A 25,654-nucleotide genomic window follows, 5' to 3' on the forward strand; every position below is an offset into this window, starting at 1 on the left:
TCCGCCCCCATTACACGCAGCTTCCTGGGGGCGTCATCGCACAGCTGCGCAGCCTCTCGTCGGCTCAGGCGCTGAGGCTGCCGGGGGACGCTGTGGCCTGGCCCGAGTGTGAGTAACAGTTACCGCCACCAATGAGCGAGCACAGTGCGCGGAAGACCCACCTACGGCGGGGGGATTGTTGTGGTGACGTCAGGGGCGGGGGACGCGGGCGCCCCATTGGCTCAGGTTGGGCCGAGCGCCTAGCGCGGAACGGGTGGGGAGAGGCCCCGGTCCGGGCGGGCCATGGCCAGCACCGGCAGCCCCCTGGTGAGTCCGGGCGCGGGGAACGGCCCGCGGGCCAGGCGGGCCATGGCCAGCACCGGCAGCCCCCTGGTGAGTCTGCCCGGGGCTGCGGCCCGCGGGGTGCTGGGGGAATAAGTAGGCCCGGGCGTGAGGGCCGGCCCGTGAGAGGTGGCCGCCCGTGCCCAGCGCTTTGGCGGCGGCGGGGTCGCGGTGGGCTTTCACGAACGGCCGCGCCTCCTGCGCCCGCTGGAACAGGGCGGGTGAGCGGGCGCTGCCGCCCGTGGGGCCACTCTTGTCTCTGCTGCTCGCGGTCATTCTTCCGCCCCCCACTCCTGAGTCGCCGCGGGTCTCCGTTCTTCCCCGAGCGCCGCCCGTTCGCTGGAGGAGGTGAGGCCGATGGTGAAGGGGCCGCACTGCGGCCTCTCGCGGACCTCCGTTTTCGGTTCCGGTACGGGGCGTTGGCGTGGCTATGCCGGGCCGTCTCCCGACGAGAGAACAGGTGTTGTTGCCTTGTGGGAGCTACCTGTCACTCTGTAATCGATTTCTTTTGTAGTAGGAACAAACGCGTGAGGAAGATCGCGAGGGTCACAGTAGGACGCCGTTTCAAACGCAGTTGTTTACGTTAGTCTGACAGCGTAAACTCGGTTTGTGTGCAGTGGCATATCTAGAAGATGGAGTTGTAACTGGTATACAGACGTTGTAATGGTAAATCTTCTTTTGTGTTGTAAGTTATACAGTTCAGCTAGCATAGACATCCCCTCTTGAAAAGAAAAATAATCACCAGCTTTCACTCGTGTTGACAAAACTACCTGGCAGTGATATGTTCCTTATCCTCGTGTGCATGCTGCTGTGCTTTTGGGTCTTGTGTTTTGTCAGTTGCAAATTGCCAAGCTTCATTCTGCAACACTTAAAACCTTTTCATCAGTTGGAATTGGCTGAGGAGGGTTTTCTGTGGAGAATAGCACAGCAGTGTTGATTCTTGACATGCTGTTTCAGTGTGCTCTCCTCTTCATGCTCAGTGATTTTTTTATTAGGGTATTACACAAAATCATATTTATTGATGAAAATGAGAAGTACTGTGGGAATAACTCTTCAGAACACATAAATGCTACATGAAGGAGTATGAGATAAACTAGTTTTTGATTATTAAAGGAATTTGTTTTGCTTTCTTGCTAGTTGATACTGCTCTATAAAACTGCTTCTGAGCATCAGAGATGACATCTGTTTACTTGGACTCTTAAACAGAGAGTATGCTTCCCTTTGTGTTTCTGCTCTTGCTTATTGCCCATCTTTTTGGTTTTTTTTCCTCAAAAATGCTCGCATTTCTGTTCCTTTTCTATATACAATTTAAGTCCTTGCCCATAAGAAGAACATGCAGAGAGGGGAAAAGTTAAGAATGCAACTGCTGCCTATTTAGGTAAAAATTAGGATATTTTGTCACGATAATTCTTTTTAATTCCTTCTCTTCCATTCTATTGAATGTTTTCCTGGTCAGGTGAGTGTACTGACAGGCAGTACCAGATACAAGTGGCCCGATTCCACTAACCTTTTTGTAATTAAGATGAGATCAAATATGGGAAATCCAGTATTTCTGAGACTGAGCAAGTTACTGTTAATGTTTATGTGATGGAGTTAGTGACATAATGAGTTCTGTGATGACTGAGTTGTAAATGCATAAGAGGGATTAAGGAGGGGAGGTGTGAATAGAGCACAGCTTTGAAAGGAACATTCTAGCAATTCTCTGCCAAAACAGTTTTCTGTATTTTTGTATGCACAGACAATTCCTAAAATATTCCATTATTTTCTGAAGATTGACATAAGGAAGGGAGTTGTACTTCTAAGAAGGAAAGTATTTTAGGCTTTAGTTGCGGATTCCAATGTGATGTTAGTTATTTGCTGTTAATCTTATTGTGAGTATATTGGGTTTCAAACCAAGAAGTGCCCTTCCTCTCATAATGAGAAGTCTGGAAGTATGGTAATTTACATCTTCATCTGCAGCAACATCTTCACTGGGCTGTTCAGCTGCACGAGCAGTTATTAGATTCTACCAGTGTTTCCAACCTGATAAAGCTTATAGCGTAGTCATGGACCTGGCTGAACAAAATTGCTGCCTTCTTTTTGTTCCCCCAGTGGAACTAATATGAACTACACTTTTCAAAGAACTGGGCCTGCAGAGCTTACATAGAGTAAGTTTTGCATCTATGTTGAGAATTAGATTACACTATATTAAGAGTTCTGTTTGTAGTTATTTGTACATGTAAAACTTCCTCATACATACGTAGGAAAAACCCTTCAAGCCTGTCTATTTAGTGTTCTCTTCTCTTCTCCTTCTTTTCATCATAAAGCTGTGACTAGTCTTTATCAGTCATGTATGTGCTTTTAACTGGGATGGGTTTTTAGTAAATGTTCTGGACATCAAATTGCTTACCAAAGCAGGCTGCAAGAATAGAAAATAGTAGAAGAGAAGGATGTTAAAAAGGTGCTTAAAGGTGGAAAAATCAGAAGTTTTAAGAGGTACAGTTTTATATGCATTCATATTTCTAACATTAGAAGTTCTTAGAGCTAGTAGAAAGGATATGATCCACAGGGTAATCTGAGTATAATAGGGATGTTCTACCATATGGGTAGGCTTTTTCCTTTTTTAAACAATTTTTTCTTTAGATTATTGATCTATTACAGTGCCAGAAGTAAAGTTTAATTTAGCTCTTGAAACTCTACAGGTAGATTACTGTAGCTGGATGTTGTAAGATACCCTGCAGGCTCAGCCTCCAGTTAGGAGGCAGCATTATCAGAAAATCATGGAAAGGGATGCTGACTATTGAGGTACTTGCAGGAATTTTTGTGCAGAAGGCATGAAACCAGGGGCACAATCACTTTGTTAGACTGAAAAATGTAGTCAGCTGGCAAAGTAATAAAAATAAATTGGGTCTGAGTATTTGAAATATTTTAGTAATACCTGTTTTTTAACAGTAAACTTGTATGTTTATATATGTATTTGTCAGAAAAACTATACAGATTGGTATAGAACTAGCACGTTTATGGCATTCAGAAAATATGCGAGTGACTTTAATTTAGAAAACACTATATTTGAAAGATAAAATCATTTTTCAAATTCCTCATATTGGACCTTTCCAAAGAATATGTATGATGCCAAGGAATTATTTCTGGTATTTCAGACGGAAAAACTTTCTTTGCAAGTGGCCAGGTTAGATTATGTATATATAATAAAGAAGGAAAAAAGAGCAATAAGCAGATTTTCCTCCCTTCCCGCTTCCCTTTCTGACATCTTATTTGCAGGTAAGCTTTTAGAAACTTACTGTAGTCTAAAGCACCTGAAAAGACTGGAAACAAAGTACGCAAAGCTAGCTATTTGGTCTAGAACCTTATTTTTCACACCATATGAATTCTACTCAAAATTGCTGTAGGAAATAAGTGATTTGCTGTGTGGCTAAATATTGAACTTGAGATTTGATTTCTGCTTTAAAAGACAAGCTGTAAATACTTCACTTGCAAATATTTTATTATTCTTTATGGTGAAAAATTGCAAGGATTAACTGGCTTAGAGCATTCTTCTGAAAAAATACTAAATTCAATGTTTTGTTCTTTAGTAATCCTGCAGGAATTTACATTTCTTGACTGTGCCATGAATCCTTCGTACATGCACTCCATCTATATACTGCTGCCTTGGTGTGTCTGCTTCTCTGTTCTTCATGCCAAGCTGTTCTCTTTGCCTCCTGTAGCTGCTAGCAAGCAGCCTGGCATAGGAAACCCTTTTGTGTTTGCTAGGCTGAGCCCCCATCTATGCCATGCAGCACCTGATTATCAGTGTGCCTTGTGAGGTAGCTGGTGGTGTATTCTGGGATCCAGACTATCGCAATCACAGACAGCTTTTGTTTTCCTGTGAGCTAGCCTAGATCTGTTTATGTTAAATTAATTCTCAGTGGTTTGTTTACATTATAGCTGTTTGGGCCCTAGGCTGACTTTAGGTTCTTGGAGATTTGAGTGGTTTCCTGTTTCTGATTTGTTTTGAAGTACTAGGTAGTGGAAGGAGGGCTTAAATAGTCTGTCTCTGAAGATGATTGGAACTTAATGCTTTGCTTAGCAGTAGAGGAGGTCAGAGGGTAGCTGGCTGATATGCAGGTTCTTATAAATCTTTTCATTAGCTTTAATCCCTACCTGATTTTTGAATTACAATCTTGGAAGTCAGTGGCAAGAAATACCACTGTATGTAAAGTGGTCAAATTTAGAGAAGGGCATTTGCATAAACTAAAATTTTGGATCAGCATTGCTTGGTATGTGAAAAATTAATTTCTCTAGAAGCAAAAATGATCTTGTGGATAAAATACCTTTATTCCCTAAAGGCCAAAACAATCTAAGAATGTAGAGGTGTTCTCTGTGCTTCCAAAGCATTGAGCCTCTTGGCTATATTTTTGCTAATATAATATGAAGCTGATATCCTCATTAATCACTTATGGATGAACTGTGTTATGGATTTACTGCACAAAGCAAGAAATGACCATAGACGAACAGTACTTCTGTTTACCACTACTGCAGAGGTACAAGCCATTTTAGGTAAAATAGTATGTTTGAATAGGGGAAAGCTTGAAGCTTTCCTTCCATTAATTTGTAGAGTCTTTAATCTAGAAATGTATTACCAGGACATGTTTTTTTAAAGCTCTTTTATTGTCCTTCAAATTATGGTTATTTCTATCAAGATATTTTGTTAAGATATTTTTGTGGGAAACAGTTTTATGCAGTACTTCAATGAGTGCTTACCTTTCAGCATTAGAGAGATTTCAAATGACACTGGGGCCTGAGGGTGAGCATAGTTGTTTGGGTGGGTTAGAGCCTAGACTTCTTTAATCAGTTGGTATCGCAGTCTGTCTGGACAAGAACAACAAAAACCCACTCCTTTTATGGAGCCAAATGCTTTTGAAGTTTGCATGGTTAATTCATAAAAATGGTCTTTAAACAACATTTTTTTCATGTGGCAACTTCTGAGATCAAAAAACTTTACTGTAGATAGATATGACTTCCGATTCTCTTGCAAAATGAATTTGTGTCAAAATAGTTTTTATAATTGAACTATGAGATTTTAATATGTTCGTTTAAATGTAGTAGTTGGTAACCATTTATGAACCTTGATCAAAGTATAGCTTTTGACAAATTGTTTGGCTTCAGACTGTTTTGCTGACTCCCAGTTTCTTCAAGTTATGTGGTGTTAAAGGGGCAGTTTGTTGGCTTATGTGCTAAATTTTAAGTTCTCTACAGCGATCTTTGCCATTTGATGATGAGGTTTGAAAGAGTGCTGATGCAGCTCTATGTAACATAAATGCAAACCACTGTTACATGAGATCACAAGATGAATGTTTGATGTTAATGCTTTTTAAATATCTACAAATAACTAATACATGGAGTGGAGTTTGTTTGCTGCAGTTTGACTTACTATTGTCTTCAAAGAACTCTAAAGAAAAGTGTGTCCTGTCTTTTTTGGGTTTTTTTGGGAGACGTGTTTGCTCTTAGAAGTCATGCTGAACTTCTGTCAAGCTGAAATTGTGAGCAGAGTACATGTCTTTAAATTACTGTGATGTTTTAATATGTCTGTATGTATTTTGGTGTCAAAGTTAACCTTTTAAGTGGGTGAACAGTTAAGGAGCTGTGTGATGCATTCAAAGTACTTCTGAGACTTGGCTTACTGTGAGTTTTGTCTCATTCATTACATGCTTGATTTTATGTTACAGTAAATAGACTGATAGCATCTAGTGACCTTTTCTAATGACCGTTTTTTTCTCTTCAGGCTAGTATTTTAATTACTTAAAGGCAATAATAATGTTGGCAGATAGATATGCTGTTGAATTCTTGAGATTATCTGACAAACTTCTAAGCATATTCAAAGTGTATATAAAGAGGGACTGGCATGCAATGGAGTTCCATTAGTCAATACATTGTTTCTCTCAATACAGATACATGTACAATTGGTTAATAGAAAGAGGATGCTGTTGGTCACTTAGCAGAAAGTCTGACGATCCATTTTTAGACAGACATCCAGAGCATAAATAGACATGAGCATATAAGGTCTGAGAACTGATGTTTGCTGCAATTTATGAAAGCACACTATCCATTATTGCTCTGGGTTTTCTTCATTGAGGGTGCTTCACTCTGGTGCAGCAACAGACTTTATGAAAGGAAAACTGGTGTTAAATATTGATAGGGATCACACAATAATCATTACACTTCTGCAAATAGCTCCCATGTGGGATTGGTATTTATTGGTGCAAACTGTACTGTGCTCTCTGCACTGAAATGTGAGGCCTTTAGTTGGATTTTGTTACTCTGAATCAGTGGATTTATATCTTCAGTTTCTTGTACCTGAACTACACTGCTTTTGCCTGCAGTCTCATTTTAGGTACTATGAGGCATAGTTTGAAGGCATATATATTCAGGCCCATCTAAGTATCTGACCTGATCAGTTGCTTTTTCTTTTGGAATATGCTGGAGCTCTCAGTGTGACTGTGTTACACAGTAACCTTTGAACTGGAGACTGTCACAACTAGGTACTGGGGAACCTAGAGAAGGTTAACATTTTAATTGTGGGATATGAGTGGGGAGGAGGCCGGTGGAAAAGCTGTGTGTAATTCAGATATGAGATGTGTGTCACATGCAGTTGGTGCATCTTTGTCAACCCTCTGAAACACCACTGTGCCTTGAAAAGAATATATTAAATATAACTGCTTAGCTTTTAGTTTTTTCGCTTTAAAACTCTAGGTTGTCAATGTTTAAATTGTAAGCAATACAAAGTAAATTTCACTGTCAGAACTTCTGGCTTATATGACAAGGTCAAGACTGTTTACAAAACAGCTCAGACCAAACTTGTCTAACTTAAACTGCCTTTAGCAGAATCATGGGTTGTGCCAATCTTCTAGCTTATAGTCTCATTAGCATTATTTATAATCAAAACAAATGTACCAGTTGAGGATTAAAGGTCATGTTGCTTTGTGTAAAAAAATACTTTCTGTTACCAAGGTTTGCTTCCAAAAAATTAGCTTTATAAGTAGTTAGATTAAGAGGTTTTATGATCATGTCTGTCCTATGTCTTAATGCAGCTTGAGATTCTGTAATAGACAGCAGTCAGACTCAGTGTTATCAGACAGCTGAGAGGTCAGCATCCTGTTCATACTGATTTTCTTTGTAATAGATCTTGCTAGTAGAATTTCAGCAATAGCAAAGATGTTCTCAGTCATCTTCAGTGTTCAACAGTGTTCAACATCCTGTCACTTAGTACAGAAGTAGAGGATATTGGAAGTTTTAGTCAGTTTGGAAGTTTTATTAGAAGCTCAGTCTCTAATAAAAATATTTTTTGCTGCTGTCAGTGTTGATAGAATGGTCTCAGGAAAATAGTGTTGCAGTTTTTGTGGTGGGGTAAAGCTAGTGGATATGCAGTTGTGGTTGTAGTTGCTTTAGAGAAGTGTGATATGTGTTTGATGCATATTAATACATCAATAGTTCTAGTGATAGTGCAGTTGTCAAAATGCTGAATTGCAGAGGGAAGAGGTATAAATCCTTTTGGGTGGTGGGGAAGAAAGGAAAAACATGATCCTATCTAGTGGGGTTTTTGCATTGATTCCAGTTTACTAAAGTTTACTCCTACTATTTGCAGGCAAGTGAGGAAAAGAACAGTATTAGTACTTATTTCATGTATAAATAGAAGGAATCCTGTTTCTAGTTATTTAGTGAAAACTACTTGATATAGATTTTGAAATGACTGTTGATCTATAGTGCCACATATATTCAGCAGATTTGTTATTTTCTTCCCTGGAAGATTTTCAAAATCAAGTATGTTGCACTAAGAATGGAACTACTTCTATATGAAAGTCAATGAAAAGGAGAACCCTTAACGGTTTGGGAAAGTGGGGTTAAAGACTAGTTTTTAAAGAGATAACCACTTATCTAGTAATTCTGTCAGCATGGTCTATGGTGATACATGACATGCAATAGGTCAGTCTGTTGTTACCATGTGAGGATCTGTGCTTTCACTGACTGCCAGCTGAGAAATGTTGATAATTGCTAGAAGGAGAGCATCTTCAAGCTTCTGAGAATTGCAGATGCAGTTAGAACACTTTAAATTTCAGTTACTGACTTTGTATCTCACTAAAAAATGTCAGCATCTGGTAGAAGAAAGCTCTTAAGTCTGATTTTTACAAAAGAGTAAGGTACAGGGTTACATCAGATAAACTGGCCTGTATTCTGTCTTAGGCATATATGAAAACCCATATATAGAGGCATATATGGTTTCTGCAGACATATTTTTTGGAGCCTTTCAAAATAAAACTTAGAAGGTAAATAACACAGGACAAAATACTAAAGAATACGTGGAGTGTGAAAGGGCGAGTGTAGGAATCACCTTTTTCAATAAACATTGAGGTGCAGACCTAGTTACATAGTTCTGTCATTTCTTAGGTAACTGATCCTTTTAAATCTATTGCATGTTCCTCTGTCCTCCTTGTTCCTAATCTTGACTTTCCTTTGAGAAAATCAGGGGACTAATTGATGTTATATCCTGGCCAAAAATAACCTACTTTTCCTACAAAGTCCATTACTCCTGTCTCTTCCCTCAGGATTTTTCTATACTTGATATTCATTGTGTCTTAGTTTTAACTACTGTGTAATGAAACACACTGCATCCAGCACCTTTTTCCCCCTTTCTCACTGTGCTCTGATGCTTTTGTAGTGGATTTTTTTCTTGCTTGTTTGCTTTTTCAAAGTGATCTTGCTAGCTGCAGAATCTAATCAGACACCCGACCTTTTGTGAGAAGTAATTTTTAATTTTGTAACATGGTGTATGTTACAGACTCTCTAACATGGTTGTACAATACATCTGTTTTGAGATTCCATGATTTTCATTAAGTCATAGTTTCATTCTGCTGGGTGTATGTTAGAATACTGAGATTTATAAAATGGTGTTAACTTTCTTAAATATTTCCTCTTGTATGTTTACAAACATTTTTTTTTGTTTTGTTAATGGTAGTTTAGCAGAGCTCTCCTATTTGTTTGTGTTTTCTGCCCAGTTTCAAGTAGAACATCAGAAGCAGTCCCTGACAGACTAATTGTGGTGTATTACCAAAAGGGGCAGAAAGCAGCTTCACAAGGTTCCTTGATCTTACTAAGGGAAAATTGATAAAAGGGTACCAAATGACAATTTGCTTTGTATATTACATTAACCAGTGTTAGGAGTGTGTCATCTTGTATTCTGGGCTATATCTATTCTTTTTGTTTTGCAATTGGATTGTCTTTATGTGGCCGTATGTAGAATTTAAGAAGTGCAATCTCCCTTGTTTTAAAAGGTCATGAACCAGAACATTCTTCAAAAAAAGTTTTAGGTGTTGCTGATTATTAAAACCTCCACCTGATCTGCCTTTTTATGTTATGTCCTTCCCCAATGTACACTAAAGTGAAATTCTAAGTAAAAAATTAAAAATACGTCCTTTGTCTCCATTAAACTTTTCATGTGTTTTAGAGTTCATTGTCACTTGGATCTCTGAACTAATGTTACTGGTACATACTGGTGTTTATTGTATGACTAGAAACTTAAGGTCATGTTATTCATAGGAGAAGATGCCATGAAATTTGATAACTTGGTGTTAGGAGCATTTTTTTGAGTTTAAAAAAAGCATTCTTGAATTAAAGTGTTCAGATGTTTGACCTATGGCTATATGACAGCATGACCCAAAAAGAGTTATTTATCAAATTGTTGCCATTTTCCAACATAAATACTTTTATTCCCTCCTAAAGAGTTTTTTAATGATAACCCTTTCAAAGAAGAATTTTTATGAACCTTGTATGGAAATTAAGTACAGTTGTGCATGGTAATTATGTCAGGTATGGGAATAATAGTTTAATTTTCCCTTTTCAGTATGATGCTGTTCCAATCCAGTCAAGCGTGGTGTTATGCTCCTGTTCATCTCCTTCAATGGTGAGGAACCAAGCAGATTCCAGCACTCCACCTGTCATTTCCGCTTGTGGCAGCAGCAGACAGGCATCTAACATGGAGGGCACAGAACCCGAATCAAGATCTAATTCAAACTCCTTGCAGCAACATACAGGACAGCAGCCTCCACAGCCTCGAAAGAAACGACCTGATGACTTCAAATTTGGGAAAATTCTTGGTGAAGGATCTTTTTCAACGGTAACTTTACTTTTTATAAGAAGTGACAGATATCTTAGATAAACTTGAAAATTTGTATATTTGTTGTGTAAGATTGATGAGATTGAAATGTGGAGAGAACAGCCTGAAGATTTAGTGGATTAACTTGACTGTTAAAATTAAGTGTCGTCTTAAATATGGGTGGTGATTTTTTTTTTTTTAAGCTCCACTTAAATTGATCAAAAGCCTTGTTGTATCCTAATGACTTGATGCTTGGATGTTTAATCAACATTGCTTTCTAATGTAATTGTGATAGCCATAATAGGTTATGTAAAAATTTTGATATAAAGGATTGGAACTGATCTAGGAGCTTGTGGTAAAAAACTATGTGATGTCCGGTCAGTGGCAGGAGGTACTGCCAGATGCTTTCAAAAGAAAGAACACTGATACTTCTCTACTATTCTTGCTCAGTCCCTAGTCCTTGAGGATTTAGTGAGTCACAGTCAGTATGTTTGTGTTCAGTAGCCTTGAATGGTTTGTATCTCACATCCACAGCATTGCACAAAAATGAATTACATAAGTATTGCCTTCGTGAATCCATGAAGCATTTAATACTTTCATTTGATGGTTTGGTAGTTTACCAGTTGTAAGACAATAATATTTCTGTATCTTTTTCATATGATACTTGCTGTGTACGATTTTTGGTTGTAGGTCTCTAAATGTTGGGGTTTTCTGGTTCTTCCAGTACAGCCTACTGCAGTGTTTAGGATGCAGGCCTCTAGTACTTGTCAAAAGTAATTTGTGCTCATACATGTAGTTTGCATAATTTACAGGTTTCCCTAAAGCATCCAAGAGAGTTGTTGTGGTTTGGGTGTACCAGGACACTTCACTTCAGTAGTACACTTCATTTCTGCTTTTGGTCTCTGAAAGTTAATGCTATGTTCCATGTAGATAAAGAAATTCATAGGGCTTAGCCCAGACTCTGAATAAACTTTGTCCAGCACTCTGCTGCCTGTCTCCCTGGATGGCAGCACAACCCTCTGATGTATCAACTTCAGAGCATTTGATCTGTGGGGCGTGTATCTTTATGTTGTCATCAAAACATCTTATTAAAAAGCATATGGTTTTTTTCATATTAAACACAGTTGTAGACTCAGAGATCTGACTGTACTCCCCAAGATCCTCACCAATATTTTAACTAAAAAGTGTTTATCTCAAAAAATAGGTGCCCTCATATTACCATATATCCAATGACAGCTTCAGATTAAAAAAATATTTTCTTCAAGGTCATAATGAATGTATTCCATTTTCTTGGACTTCTCTTAAGCTGCCACAAGCTCTTACTTAATGCCAGGACTGCATTTTAAATTCAACAGATATATATGATGTGGCTTCAGGGTTTTTCGTCAGAGCACTCTCCAACTTTGTGGGATTGTATTCTGCAGCTGCAACTTCTTGGACCCATGCCTGATATAAACAAACAGACAAATACAGGGCCTTCTACTTGTTGTTCTGCTCTTTTAAATTAATGAGAATCTACTTGGTTTGTAGACAGCTTCAGGCTTCTTTCAGAATAATATCTGTTATTGGTGGAAAAATTGTAATTCTCATGATTGAGGAGGCATGTTGTGTAGCTCACCTCCTTCAATATGTGGGTACATGTATATTCCACCTTGGTTTTGTCTCCACCTATAAATGAGGCATTTCTTAAAAACAGGAGCTCTAAGGAAGTATGATTGTCTGACCAAAACCAGTTCTTAAATGCAGATTTAATCTCTAGCAGCCTGAAGTATTTGTTTAAGTTTAGAGTGGGGCATGGTCATGATGTATGCCAGGTATGTTGGCAGTTACTTTTGCTTTGTAGCCTCTAAGGGTTCTCTGCTCTATCTATGTCCCCTTCCTCTCCCCTTCCTTTGATTTGGGATGTTTAACTACATTTCTTGCCTTGCTGTTGTCTGAATTTGCAACTTACATGTTTACATGTTCTGTGAATGCTTTTGTTTTTCTGTTCGTTTTATGGCTTTTTTTTAAGCTATCCAGTTAATGTCTAATTTCTTTCAATAGAATTTACATTCCTTATTGATACTACTTCTTCCCATAGGGTGGATAAGATTCAGGCCCCTGATAAGAGACATTGTATTAATATGTACCTCTGAGCTGTTTTCTGTTTCTTTATTTTTGTGCATATCTACTGTGGTTTTCTGGATTATTAGTTAAGGGGAAATTAAGATATATGGTATACTCAGATCTGATTGGTGAGGAAGGAGCCTGAGGGTACCAAAGTACTCCTGCTATCAGGTAAGTGCTCATGTACTTAGAACACAGCTGTTTTATGTCAGTGTATGTAGGTAATACCTGTGAAATACAATGGTAAAAAGTTGGATACAGTGCAGGACTGGAAGAGAGTCAGTCTTCAGCTTAATTTGCCAAGATATATTTTCATCTGTGTCAGCTGATACCTTCTGCCATCTGAGTCTGGTCTCTGTGTATGTGGAGTTTTATTTGATAACTGCGTTTTAAACTGACCTGCTTTCAGAAGCTTTTGTGGTAGATATGGTTGATGAAACCTAGTTACAAAAATCAGAAAAGTTAATAACATTCTCATTCAGCTGCACATCTTGTCTAGTGTTAGGTGTATACACAGAAGGATCTCAAAAGTTCCTTATGCGGAGAGGCAGATGTTAACAGACTGGTTGTTTGTAACATTTCTAATAGAAATTTTCATTGATGAAATACTGTAAATGTCAATGTGGTTTTAGGAGATGAAATTTTAAAGAAAGTTAAAGCTGCCTGTTACTACTGAACAATTTTCTAGTACTAAAGAGTGCAACTGCATGCACCTCTTTCATCTGAAGAAATGCCTTATTTAGATTTCCTAAATACCTAACATTTAGCATCAAGTGTGTGTAGTAATATTTTGGAGTACTCTGTTGTAACTGATTTTGTAAGGGATTAGAAGCAAGTCCAGTGCAGTGATTAAAAAAAATAGTGTGAAGTTGAGATTTTAGCAAGATGTTGAAATGGATATAAACTCAAAATGCGAAAAACAAAGAACTGTACTCATCTATTGTTACAAGGTTATTGGTTGCATTCGTGCAAGAAGACTTTTCAGATTGTCTCTAAAATTGCCTTTTATAGAGATCTGTCTTGAAAATGAGCCTGGTGTTCCTCCAAAAGCATTTCTCTATAAAAATGTAAACCTGTTTGCCTGAAATTTCATCCTTTGCTTCTACTAACTGGAAATCTTCTGTTCGTTTTATTTCTTTTTCTTAACAAACTGTAAATAATTGAAAGTTCTGTCTCACTTCTTACTTTTGCTCATTGGATAAAATTTATCTTTCAATCTTTGCCATCTGTATTCAGGAAGGTGCTATGACAATTATTTTTGTAAGTATTTCCTCAGTGTACTTGTTGCTTTTTGTTTCCCCCTTTAAGAAAATATGGCAGTTTACTTTGACTTATATTACAATCCTCAGAATTCTTCTGTGAAAAAAATATGCGGTATTTACACTCTTGCATGTGTAAGTCTTTTGGCAAAACAAACATTGGTCAGCTGAACTGAATTTCTGCAGAAGTCTTGCTGAAGCCAGCATAATATTGAATACATGCTTAAATATTTTGCTGTGTTCCAAATATCTACTGGAAGAGCAATGTTAGTGCCTGTGTTTAGTGGCCAGTAACAATGTTTTCTTTCCTCTGACAACAGGTTGTCTTGGCTCGAGAATTGGCAAGTTCTAGAGAATATGCCAGTAAGTATTGACTCCTTTAACATCAACTTTTTGAAAATAAAGTGTCAGTGTAGTCCAGTTATGAAATACCTGTTGAAGGAACAGAATTAGTGGTTTCATGTTAATTAAATGTAACCAAAAAACTCCAAAACAAGATGGGCTTAATTTACTTGTACCTCTTGCATTTTCACTTTCTCTTTTTTTCATTAAGTTAAAATTCTAGAAAAACGTCATATCATAAAAGAAAACAAGGTACCGTATGTGACACGAGAGAGAGATGTAATGTCCCGTCTGGATCACCCTTTTTTTGTGAAACTGTACTTCACCTTTCAGGATGATGAAAAACTATGTATCCTTTGCTTATTAAAACTTGCTGTAACACTTTCTTAAGACTAATAACAATGCCCAGTTTTGATTCCTTAAAAAGTGGTCTAATGGAAATGATGGAGGTAACTTTAGGTATTTAAAGTATCCTGATGTATGTGATGCAATTTTTGTAGTCACACTTTTAACAGAAATTAAGCACATGGAATGAGTGGGTCCTCTCAGAGAGAAAAGTAAGTGTCCTGTGAGACAGGGGGAAGCAATTAAACAAATTGTCCATGTGGTAAATGTTGAAAGGTGACTTGTAACAATCCAAGTTTAAAAATAATTTAAAAATTCTAAATTGAGTTGGAGGGGGGAGGTGGGATGTATGGGAAGTGTTTCAGAAGTGTTTTATTCCTGATGTATATATGTGTGTACGTATATCCATCTATTTATCTTTAGTAAAACACAGTAATTCCCGCATTTAAAATAGGGGTAGCCAGCTATATTTCGTACTAGTTTCAGTTCTACAATTAGAGCTATTATTAAAACTTCTTTGTAAAGATGAAGATGCTTATAGAATGTGAATCCTCTGGGCTGCTGTTTTCCCAGCTCTCTCTAGCAGTAATTTACGAAGTGCAGTTTAATCCTGGAAGCTCATTGCTTGGCAGTTGGCTTTGGTTTTTTTTTTTTTTAAGAAGATGTTAATTATGTGAACTTCCTCTTAAACCTCCTGCTTGGAATTGGCTGTGCCAAGCATAAAGGTATAGATCAGTCTATTTCTGGGGTCAGTAAGTAGTTTTCTGGTTTTCCCAAAGGCTGCTAATAGTGCTGGCAGGCCCTATATATCATACAGTATGAGCTCACAGGGCTTCTTTAGTATTATTTGTATTTATGTAAACACTTGCTCTGGTACTTTCCAGGTGATGGGACAATTTTTAACTTCTATCAGTTATTACTGTAAATAACTCTGAGGACAATTATGTATGTAATTTGAATGAATTATCCAGATAATTCTCTGGAAAAACTACGAAGTTAACCCTTTATGTAGTTTTTGCTTTGCTAAGAAATTTGGACCCATGTCCTTGGTTGATGATATATTTAAGATATTGCTTGGGCCTGCTACTTGTAAAGTTTCAAATTAACCACCTTCTTCCCTGTTGTTCATGAATTTTTAGTAGTATTCTTCTCTTTGGAATAAGATTGTGGGGATTTTTGTTTTGGAGTGGCTTAGAGATAAACCTTAACCAAGTTACATTCAGATTTTGGACTTAGCTATGCCAAAAATGGAGAGCTGCTGAAGTATATACGCAAAATTGGCTCATTTGATGAGACCTGTACAAGGTTTTATACTGCTGAAATTGTATCAGCCCTGGAGTATTTGCATGGCAAAGGAATCATTCACAGGTAATACAGAGTTGAGACAGACATGCAGTTGATCATGTAAGAGGTGGGTTTTTTCCTAAAAATGTTCTTTGTGAAACTAAAAGCAAAGTTGGATTTTTGTGGAAAGCTAAAGAGCACAAATTGCGTTTGATCAGCCCTAGCACAGTTAACATCAGTAGTTAAACATAGCAAACTTGAGGAGGAGAGCCAACCGCTGTTATACCAACTGTTGGAGCAGGAAAAAGTAAGAAAACCTTCTGGCCTTGAATTAGCATTACCAAAAGCTTGTCTTTTAAGCTTCTTTGGTTGGCCTGAAAAGCAGAAACTGACTTTTTGTTTAACCACTTTTCTTCCTGTGCTGTTATGTTGCAAAAGTAACTAGAATTCTTCTAATATATATAAGAAGAAAATTAATAATCATTAATAATCACTATATAATCAAGAAAATTAATCTATATCAGTTTTCACTGAGTAAACAATTTCCACAAAGCTGCACAATAATTAGGTAAGTGGTGAAATTAGCGAAGTTTTGAGCAGTACTTATGAAGTTGTTCTTGATGTAATATATTGTTTGGATGGTAATGATTTGTCATTCATGTTTATTAACTAAAGCTTTAAGTGCTAGACATCTGACCTGCAGAACTTCTTTTTGGGTAAGAAATTTATTGTGTTTAGGTTACCAAGGAGTTGTCATGGGACACTAGATGCTAGTTGGCAAAAAAGCTGACTGGTTATAATTCTGCTAGCATTATTTCTTTCAGTTATTACAAAAACAGTTTTTCCTTTTAAACAGAAGTTTTTTTTGAAATAATTTGAATCTAAGAGGGATGGATGTGGAGCATACTGAAGGCACAATACTTTCTACAGGGGCAGGGGAAAAGTTCAGGAACTTCCAGTTCCCCTAGTTTCCCTTTGATTTTATAGTTCATGTGTTTAGGCTGAGAGGATGCTTATAAAATGAATGTGGCACGATTGCCAGTGTTACTAACCCTATACTGGAAACCTCCTGTTGGAGAAGAGCTGTGTTTTACTTGTTTTTATATGAAGGACCCTATGAGGAGGTCAAAAAAACCCAGGAAAATTGTGCAATTGGAGAACTTAGTATGAAGTTCATGAGGACACAGCTCTAGCAATGCTTGAAAACTCTTGAGATTTTTTACTGCCTGAAGAAATAGGACATGACATAGAACCACTTTAAGATGTCAGGCTACCCTGGAAAATTTATTACACAGATATCTCTATGTATTTATATGTCGAAGGAAGGGGACCAGGACACCATATGGTTCATCACAGGCCCCTCAGGTCGGTCCTTCAGGTCCCGGTCTGTTGAAGAAAGTATCAAACACTTATGCAGCAAATAATAAGCTTATGAATATTCTGTAAGCCAAGCAATCTATTGGTTAAACTATACCATGAACTCTTCCTCATTCCTTAGGGGTTACATCTCTCTTTTCTCATGTCTCTTTCACTGTTTGTTATCCTACTACAGCTAGGCCCAAGGACACTGCTATCTATATAGGTGCAGGACTTGGAATTAGCCACGGTTTTGTACTTTTCCAGTCCTTAGCCAGCCAAACTCCCAACATTTATATATATAGCTATAGATCCATAATCCAGTATTAATGTAGGTATAGGATATATTATATACACAGTATATATGAAGCATGTATAGAGTACAATATATCTACATACATACATGTCTTAAAAAAGCTCTACACAAAACTGTTAAGGAATCCATTCCATTTATGTACTTTCTACCTCTCTCATAGGACAGACACAGGAAAATCAACAGGATTTTTATGGCTTGTTGCTCTCTGTGGTAGTTTTCAGACTTTAAATTGTACAACTCATACTTTTCCATAGTAGGGGACTTCAATCTGAAGAAAATAGTGCTGCACAGTGATTGACAGAAACAGCTTTCAGTTTTTACTAGCTTTTTCTTATCAGTCAAACAAAACAACTCCCATGCTCCTAGATTTCTTTATGAGCATTCAAAGATTCAGCTTAGGAGGGAAGTATGTAGGGTTTTTTTGGATGAGCTAAGGAAACTTGATGCAAAGGCATATCATATCAGTGTAACTGAATGCTCTTAAGTTGTTTCTAATGCAGCTCTTGACATCTAAGTCTGTACTGCTATCTATTGTGTTTGTGATGCTGTGAAGTCTGGTTTTATTCAGAATCAGAGGCTATGCCTATGCAAATAGTAGGCATGCATTTGAAATGCAGATTATGCGTGGAGGTGATCTACCTTACCTGGTCAGGACATTTAGCTGGGGCTGGGTTTGCCAGTGTTTGATTAACTGGAGTTTTGCAGTGAGGAAACAGAATTAGAAAATCTTAATGCCATATCAGTCTGTCAGATGTTATTTAAATTAAGGCTTTGGAGTGAACGGGCTTGGGGTTTAGTGTGTGTTTTTGTGAGGTGGGGTTTTTGTTGGGATTTGTTTTGTTTTTGAAATTTTTGAACGTGTGACATGCACATTAGCATAGTTTTGAGATGATTATTTACGTGATGTTTAAAAAAAATGTTAATGGATTTAACAAAATCTGTCTGCAGGTTGACAGCTACATGTTAGAGAAGTTGTTGTAACAATGTTTATAGAATGTTTGCATCATTTGTTATAGCATTATGTACCTCAGTCACTAGACAGTTTTTCAACTTTAATTTGTATGCTATTTGAATATAAAAATCTGTCTTTTCCAGGGACCTTAAGCCAGAGAACATCTTATTAAATGAAGATATGCACATTCAAATAACAGACTTCGGAACAGCAAAAGTATTATCTGCAGATAGCAGACAAGGTTTGCCATTATTCATTATGTGACACCAGTAATTATAGCAAGTGATCCTTTGAAAATGTACATGTGTTTTATTTACCAGATTGTAACCTTCCAATGGCATTACCTCACCTAAATCACTAAAGGACCTCGAAACAGTTTTGACTGTCACTACGTAGATTATATCAGAGGGGGTAGTGTTTGGTGTAGTGGAGTACCAGCTAGATTACCAAATAGACTGGGAAGTTGAACTACTCAGGTTGCTTAGTTTTCATTTGCAAGACAAGAATACAAACAAATAGGTACCATGGCTCACCTGATACAGTAAGTTTTAACTCTGTTTATGTGTTTAACTCCAGTGGTTGAAAGAATTGCGCAAATATGAAGGTAGTAGAATTAATGTGTCTGCAGTTGTAATTAATAGCCTGTAAATAGATCCTGCAAACAATGCTTGAAAAAAGCACTAGGCTGAACTGAATTCAATTGACATTTTTTTCTTAACTGCAGCAAACTTGTGTTGGTAGATTTTATAACTAGGTACCTAAATGCCTAGCTTCTTGAACCAAACAGGTATCCCTGAGATTGATTTGTTTCTTCCAAGCAGGTTTTGTGTATAGTTAAAGAAGTTAAATTCTCATAGGTTCTTAGCAGCATTATGTAAGTTACAGTGGATTGCCTTTTGGGTTTGTTTTTTTTTTTTTAAACTGGGTGGCGACAGGGGAGGAAGAGGAGAATTGGCTTATGCATAAGTATATGTTTGCTTATTTCTTTCCTCAACAGCACGGGCAAACTCATTTGTAGGGACAGCACAGTATGTTTCTCCAGAACTGCTGACAGAGAAATCTGCCTGTAAAAGGTGAGGGCTCTATATTCCAGAACTTTACTGTCTCTGTCAGGAAACGGTCAAATGGGGAGGAGTGGATAAATCAAGCAAGAAAGCTTAGTATTTTAAAGAAACAAGATGCTTGAGTATTTTAACAGAGCTTGAAAATTTTTTTCTTATTAAGTATTGCTTCTCGTCTGAGGGCTGGCTTCCTTAGTTTATCTACTTTTTTGGGTTCTACTAACAGGATTAGGTGTTTTTGAGAAGGAGGTGTGTAAGGTGAAGTTGGATTTCTCACCCATAAATAAATCAGACAAATCTGTTATCCAAGTAATATAATTATTCCGTTTTATATAAGATTGCTCAAATATAGTATTTCCTGCTGTAGGAACAACAGAAATGTCACATGCTGTTCCGTTAAGGAGAAGGCTGCAGCTTTCTTTGACTTGTATTTAGATCAACTTGCAGTTATGTTTCCTAAACTGTACTTAGGATTTGCAAGATTTTAAAGCTTATCTGTCTGCCTGGTATGAGTGATGCCCTTCAGAAATTTCTGAACTCATTAAAATTGTTTGTTGGTGGTATCCTACTGAATGTGTATATCTATTTTACTGCAATGATGGAAGAGTAAGCTAGTCGCTGACAAATCAGAAGTTAAAAGGATCATTTAGGTGAATAGGTGTAGTAATTTGTGCTAGCATTTCTTTAAGTGATAGAGATACTGTCAGACTTTTCACATCTTCTTTTAGTGAAGAGCTTTTGACTGTTTTGGCAATGGAAAGATTTAACTAGAATATCATCTCCTTTTAGAAGTTGCATAATGCTTCACCTGTACAGAAAACTCTTAGTTTGAGTAGTTTTAAGTATTTTAGTCTTCCATGAGGGTTTTGAAGCTTTAATCAAATCTATGGGTAGCTTACCTCGAAGTAAAATAAGTTAAAAGTGTTCTTTCAGGCCAACACACTAAAGCTTAACTTTCCTTTGCCTACCACACTAGAACATAGCTTTTCCTTATCATTATAGCCTTTCTGTTTGTGTCTTAAGAAAAGCTTTAAGTAAAAAAGATAAAAAACTGTAATATATTCTCTTTTTTGAAATCAAATATTAAGAGGAAAGTATTTTAAATCTGAAGGGGCATATATTGAATGAAGTTGGATGCATCCTTGAATCATCATGTGGATAATCAATATTCTTTTCAAAGTCATTAGTTACCCATTATTTTGACTGTGAATTCTACCTGTCTTCCACTTGTGCTTGGAGTCAGTTTTTGTGGGACTATTACTCTACAGTTTCTTCTTTTAAGTTGTGTTGCTAGCCTATTCTTCTGTCAAGGGCTAAAGTAAAAATAATGTGGTAAATATACAGAGCAGGTTTGTCCACTGGGTTCATGCTATGTTTTAAGTAGGAAAAAGTTAAGAATTTTTCTTTTAGATTTCATATTAAAGATTTCTTTTACAAAAAAGATTCTGTGTTTTTTCCTCTTTGTTTTGAAGCTCTGACCTCTGGGCTCTGGGATGCATAATATATCAACTTGTAGCTGGATTGCCTCCATTTAGAGCTGGGTAAGAGATTTGAGCTAATTATTTACATGTGGATCATAAATATATTGCCTCTGATTGGATTTTTACCGTACTAGCAGTTCTGAAGTATTTTTCTTAATGCAGAGCTGGTATTAATGTCATGCTGCTTTTATTTGTCCTTTTTGGTGCAGTGAAGTTGCTTAGACAGTTATAACTAGAGCTCCTGATGGAGAGATTCCTTTAAGCTATCCTAGAATTTCACGTGTAATTTGTGCCATGATGGTAACTATATAACTGTACGTGAAGAGGTTTATAAGGCATATCCTCAACACTCTCTGTTGAGTCATATGAGCTTTTGTTGTTATTTCTCAAGTATCTGGTGCTTACAAGATCATAGTACCCCTTCACCCTAGGAAGATTCACAGGAACGTAACTTAACTTGTAGATTTTTTGTTTAATATTTGTCTGGTTTATTCAGGTTAAGGTGAAAGAATCATGGAGAACCAATAACAAGAGTTAATATTTTTCTCTTCTGCAGAAATGAATATCTTATATTCCAGAAGATAATAAAGTTGGAATATGACTTCCCAGAAAAATTTTTTCCCAAGGCAAAAGACCTTGTGGAAAAGCTGTTGGTAAATATTTGTGCTTTTCTTCTTGAATGTGCTATGCTTGTTTTGATTGATTTTTTTTTTTTTAATAACTGACCAAGTAGCTAAATGCCTAACTTCTTCAACCAAAAGGTATCACTGAAATTGATTTGTCATTAAATGTTTTGATGACATTGGAAAACATTCAGCTTATGTAGTTCTCTTTTCTGAAAGTTTCTGTGCACTCTTGCAAATCTTATAATACGAACATCTGTGAGTATTATTGACTGTGTAGGGGACTCTCTTGAAAATCAATATCTGTTATTAAACAGCACTTTGATTTTTTTTTTAAATCTGAATTCTAATAAGAATTGTTAGAAGGACAAGGAATGTCTTTCTATGAAATGGAAGCAAACAAATCTAGATACTGTGCATTACAAACAGAAATTAAGATTCAAATACTTAGGCTTACATAGTTCTCAGATTAATTGGTTTTGAGTTGTCTGAAGGATCATTTAGTTAAAAACAGCATCCTGTACGTCACAGGCAGATATATTCATTACAATATAAATCCAGTTGCCTTGCATTTTAACATGCACTTAACATGTCTCAATAGTATCAGTCTAAGAATTACTATGCCTGTGAAGGTTTGACTATAGGAAGAAAAAGTAGTTCTGTTCCATCAGTGAGATTATAGTCATGACACTCAAGTGAATATGCAGAGAACATTTTAGGTGTTATAAGCTTTTTTCAGTTCAACAGTCTATCATATTAGCAGGGAATGGGGAGGAAACTCTAACCTTTGTGGATGATGACAAATACAACCTAAAAGGCCTATTAGTGCATTCCCGTGTCCAAGTCCGGTTCGATGGCCAAGCCAGCATCTCCTGAGTGGTGAAGTCCAGGTTGTATTTACCTGGTTGTATCCTGAGAAGTGTGTCATTTTGAGGTCCTTGAGAGGCTGATGTTTAACACCACCTGTAGTTTCCGCAGCTTCCTGTATCACTAGAATGTGATGGTGGACTAAACTTAAAAGGAGGTGTGCTTCATCAGACCTTCTCTGTATGTTTGTTTCAGTCTTTACAAAGAAGCAAAACCAAAAAATTGTGTCAACTTAAAGAAGTGCTCCTATCCTTAGATCTGTGAGCTGATCTAATACATAATGTTGTTGACAAAACATAGTGACAAATAGCATCTTTTATTATAAACAACCTCCTTATAGTATAGGTATGTATGCTTAGGGCAGGGTGACAGACTGATTTTATATTTTCACGTGGTGCATTGCAAATGTGAATAATGCTTGCCTTTTCTCATTATTTTATGCAGCTTAACTTAATTTTAATTTGCTTAGGTTCTAGATGCTACCAACCGATTAGGTTGTGAAGAAATGGGAGGATATGGACCTCTTAAGGCTCACCCCTTCTTTGAATCCATTGTGTGGGAGAACCTACATCTTCAGACACCCCCTAAACTTACAGCATATTTACCTGCTATGTCAGAGGATGATGAAGACTGTTATGGAAATGTATGTTTGTCTACTGCTGTATTGAGCTCTGATGCTGCCTGAGACTTCCATTATAGCATAAATATTGAATACCAATATAAAGAAATAATATAAATACTAATATAAATATTTTTACTGAAACTATGAATTAGTTATATTTTAATTTTTAAGAATGTAATAAATGTTGCTGGTTAAATTTTTACTTAAATCAGCATTTGTTTTCTGATAAAGTAAGTATTTAAGGCTGGCTTGCTTTTGATCAATCATACTTTTTTGCATAGAATCCTGCTGATCTGTAGGGAGTAAGCTGGGATTTGGCCCAAAAGCAAAATAAATTAAAGCATGCTTAAATTAAAAGCCACAGATTAGTGCAAAATAAGCTTTTTAATAAAAGACATTTAATTACTTCATTTTTTTTCCTCCTTTAGTATGACAATCTCCTGAGTCAGTTCGGTTGCATGCAAGTTTCTAGTTCTGCCTCTTCCCATTCACTGTCTGCTGCAGAGACAAGTACACCACAGACATCAGGAGGAAATATTGAGCAGTATATTCATGATCTTGACAACAATTCTTTTGAGCTGGATTTACAGTTTTCTGAAGACGAAAAGAGGTTACTTCTGGCAAAACAAGCTGGTGGAAATCCTTGGTAGGATCTTTGGATGTAGCTAAATAACTTGCACAGCAATAAAGAATCCTGGAAAATAAGTGATTTTGATTCAAATTAATATTTGTCAATCTTAGTATTTTCAAGTAAACAATTAGCAACTAGATTTTTCTTGGCTTCTATTTTTAAAGCAATAGCAGCAAAACCCTAATATTATATTTCTAAAATTTACAAGGTCTAGAAGATGATGTAGAGTGTATTTATAAGATAGGCAGAATGATGCTATCCAGTGCTGCAGAGTCTTTGCACTACAGTCCTAAACTAGAAGAGGTTCCTCCTTTTTTACAGATGCCATAAGTTGTTGGAATTTTTTGCATGATAATATTCTGTGGATATCTAACCAAAATGCCTCCAGACTACGAACAGCATTTCTTTTCACTCTTTAGAGAAGTCTCTCGTGTGAATTTTTGTCGTTGCTGTTGTTCCTTGGTGGGAAGGGGCGGGGGGGCGCTAAGGGTTTTTTTTTTTTGATTGGTTGGTTTGTTTGGGTTGTTGGTTTTTGTTTGGTTTAGGTTCTTCTGTTTCGTTTTGGTTTTTTGTTTGGTTTTGATTTTGGTTGGTTGGGTTTTTTACCCCCTGTTAAATTTTAGAAAAAACTCACTGGTCTGGGCTAAGGAAGAGTCCAAAACTCACGTACTAAAGTTGTTCAGGACTCTCATGGAAAAAGACATGCTAGGGAGTGACGTGAAAAACTACTTGATCATTATAGCTGTTTCTGTGAAAGAATTACTTCCGGAGTAATAGTTATTTTCTTTTTCTAAGGCATCAGTTTGTAGAAAATAACTTAATCCTAAAAATGGGTCCAGTGGACAAAAGAAAGGTAAGGGCTTTTCTTAATTTCCTGTAACAAGACTGAGCCGTCAAATTTTTGCACAGCTGCAGCACAGATAAGCAGCTTGTTTTTAAGCTTCCTTGTTTAAACAATTTGTCACCTATAAACAAGTTATTTCTAAAATATCAGTGTTTTCTTGTGAGTAGATTGATTTTTTTTTTCTTGATTTAGTAATGTGCTCTTGATTTCATGGAAAAGCCTAAGTAAATCTGCTATTGTTGCTTTCATTTTGAGATTGCAGCAAATGAGATTTGCTTGTCCTCTTCCTCCCAGTCTGATATAATCTAATAAACACTTTCTTGACGCATATCTGAATGTGATTTGAACCAAAAGTACCAAAAAATTATCAGTGTTGTTCTCAACTGTGCTTTTTTTCCTGGATCTGACTTTGTGCCTTTATCCTGAAAGAGGCAGAGGTGATGTTAGAACAGCTTTAAGTGTTAATTTCAGCAGCTTACAGAATCAGCTACAGATAGTCTCCATCAGCTTTAGTGGAAAGAAGGTTCTCTTTCATCTAAGTTAATACCTGCTTCTTCGTAGTCTTTTCTACAAAATCATGACTATTGATTTCTTTGAGAAATAGATTCTGCTTCACTCTGTGCCACCTGGTGTTTCAGGTTTTGCTAGAACTTGAAGATACTTTCCTAAAATAGTACTTGTGTTTCGTCATGTAGTAGAATAATGCACTGCAACACCCTAAAAAAGGAGTGAGGTCAAATAGGTAAAGTAAAATTAAAGACAGCCCCCGAACCCAAATATACCATCCTAGCACTGAGCTGGTTTTATCCTGCCTCTGTTGTTTAGTTCAGAGATGTCTAAATTTACATTTTTAATTCCCTCATGGATTTTGCTGGGATTTGTTTGTTTGTTTTTGCATTGCTACTTCTACTTTTCTTGTTAGGGATTGTTTGCACGTCGGCGCCAATTGCTGCTTACGGAAGGGCCCCACCTGTATTATGTGGATCCTGTCAACAAAGTTCTAAAAGGAGAAATTCCATGGTCTTTAGAGTTGCGTCCTGAAGCCAAGAATTTTAAGACATTTTTTGTTCACACAGTAAGTTTATTTTTTGAATTTTTTTTGTATATTGCTCTAAGGTCCT

The 25,654-nt window shown here is 37.0% G+C and overlaps 1 protein-coding gene across 4 annotated transcripts in view; it reads left to right on the forward strand.

Annotated features, from left to right (window-relative positions):
• PDPK1 (3-phosphoinositide dependent protein kinase 1) overlaps positions 1 to 25,654 on the forward strand; it is a 31,513-nt gene continuing 5,859 nt past the window's right edge. The window contains exons 1-14 of one of the 4 annotated variants that reach the window (XM_064726038.1): positions 249 to 372; positions 836 to 987; positions 10,193 to 10,465; positions 14,130 to 14,172; positions 14,363 to 14,500; positions 15,720 to 15,864; positions 18,548 to 18,645; positions 19,402 to 19,477; positions 20,938 to 21,006; positions 21,503 to 21,599; positions 22,906 to 23,079; positions 23,487 to 23,704; positions 24,485 to 24,542; positions 25,456 to 25,608. In XM_064726038.1, coding sequence (XP_064582108.1) covers positions 985 to 987; positions 10,193 to 10,465; positions 14,130 to 14,172; positions 14,363 to 14,500; positions 15,720 to 15,864; positions 18,548 to 18,645; positions 19,402 to 19,477; positions 20,938 to 21,006; positions 21,503 to 21,599; positions 22,906 to 23,079; positions 23,487 to 23,704; positions 24,485 to 24,542; positions 25,456 to 25,608 — 1,545 coding nt within the window. In that variant the 5' untranslated portion in view covers positions 249 to 372; positions 836 to 984. Of the gene's footprint in view, positions 109 to 189; positions 373 to 835; positions 988 to 10,192; positions 10,466 to 14,129; positions 14,173 to 14,362; positions 14,501 to 15,719; positions 15,865 to 18,547; positions 18,646 to 19,401; positions 19,478 to 20,937; positions 21,007 to 21,502; positions 21,600 to 22,905; positions 23,080 to 23,486; positions 23,705 to 24,484; positions 24,543 to 25,455; positions 25,609 to 25,654 lie in introns of those variants that run through there. The other 3 variants (XM_064726039.1, XM_064726036.1, XM_064726037.1) reach the window with 3 other exon arrangements.

The sequence above is a fragment of the Zonotrichia leucophrys genome, chromosome 14, assembly GCF_028769735.1.
Source record: "Zonotrichia leucophrys gambelii isolate GWCS_2022_RI chromosome 14, RI_Zleu_2.0, whole genome shotgun sequence".
Taxonomy (NCBI): domain Eukaryota; kingdom Metazoa; phylum Chordata; class Aves; order Passeriformes; family Passerellidae; genus Zonotrichia; species Zonotrichia leucophrys.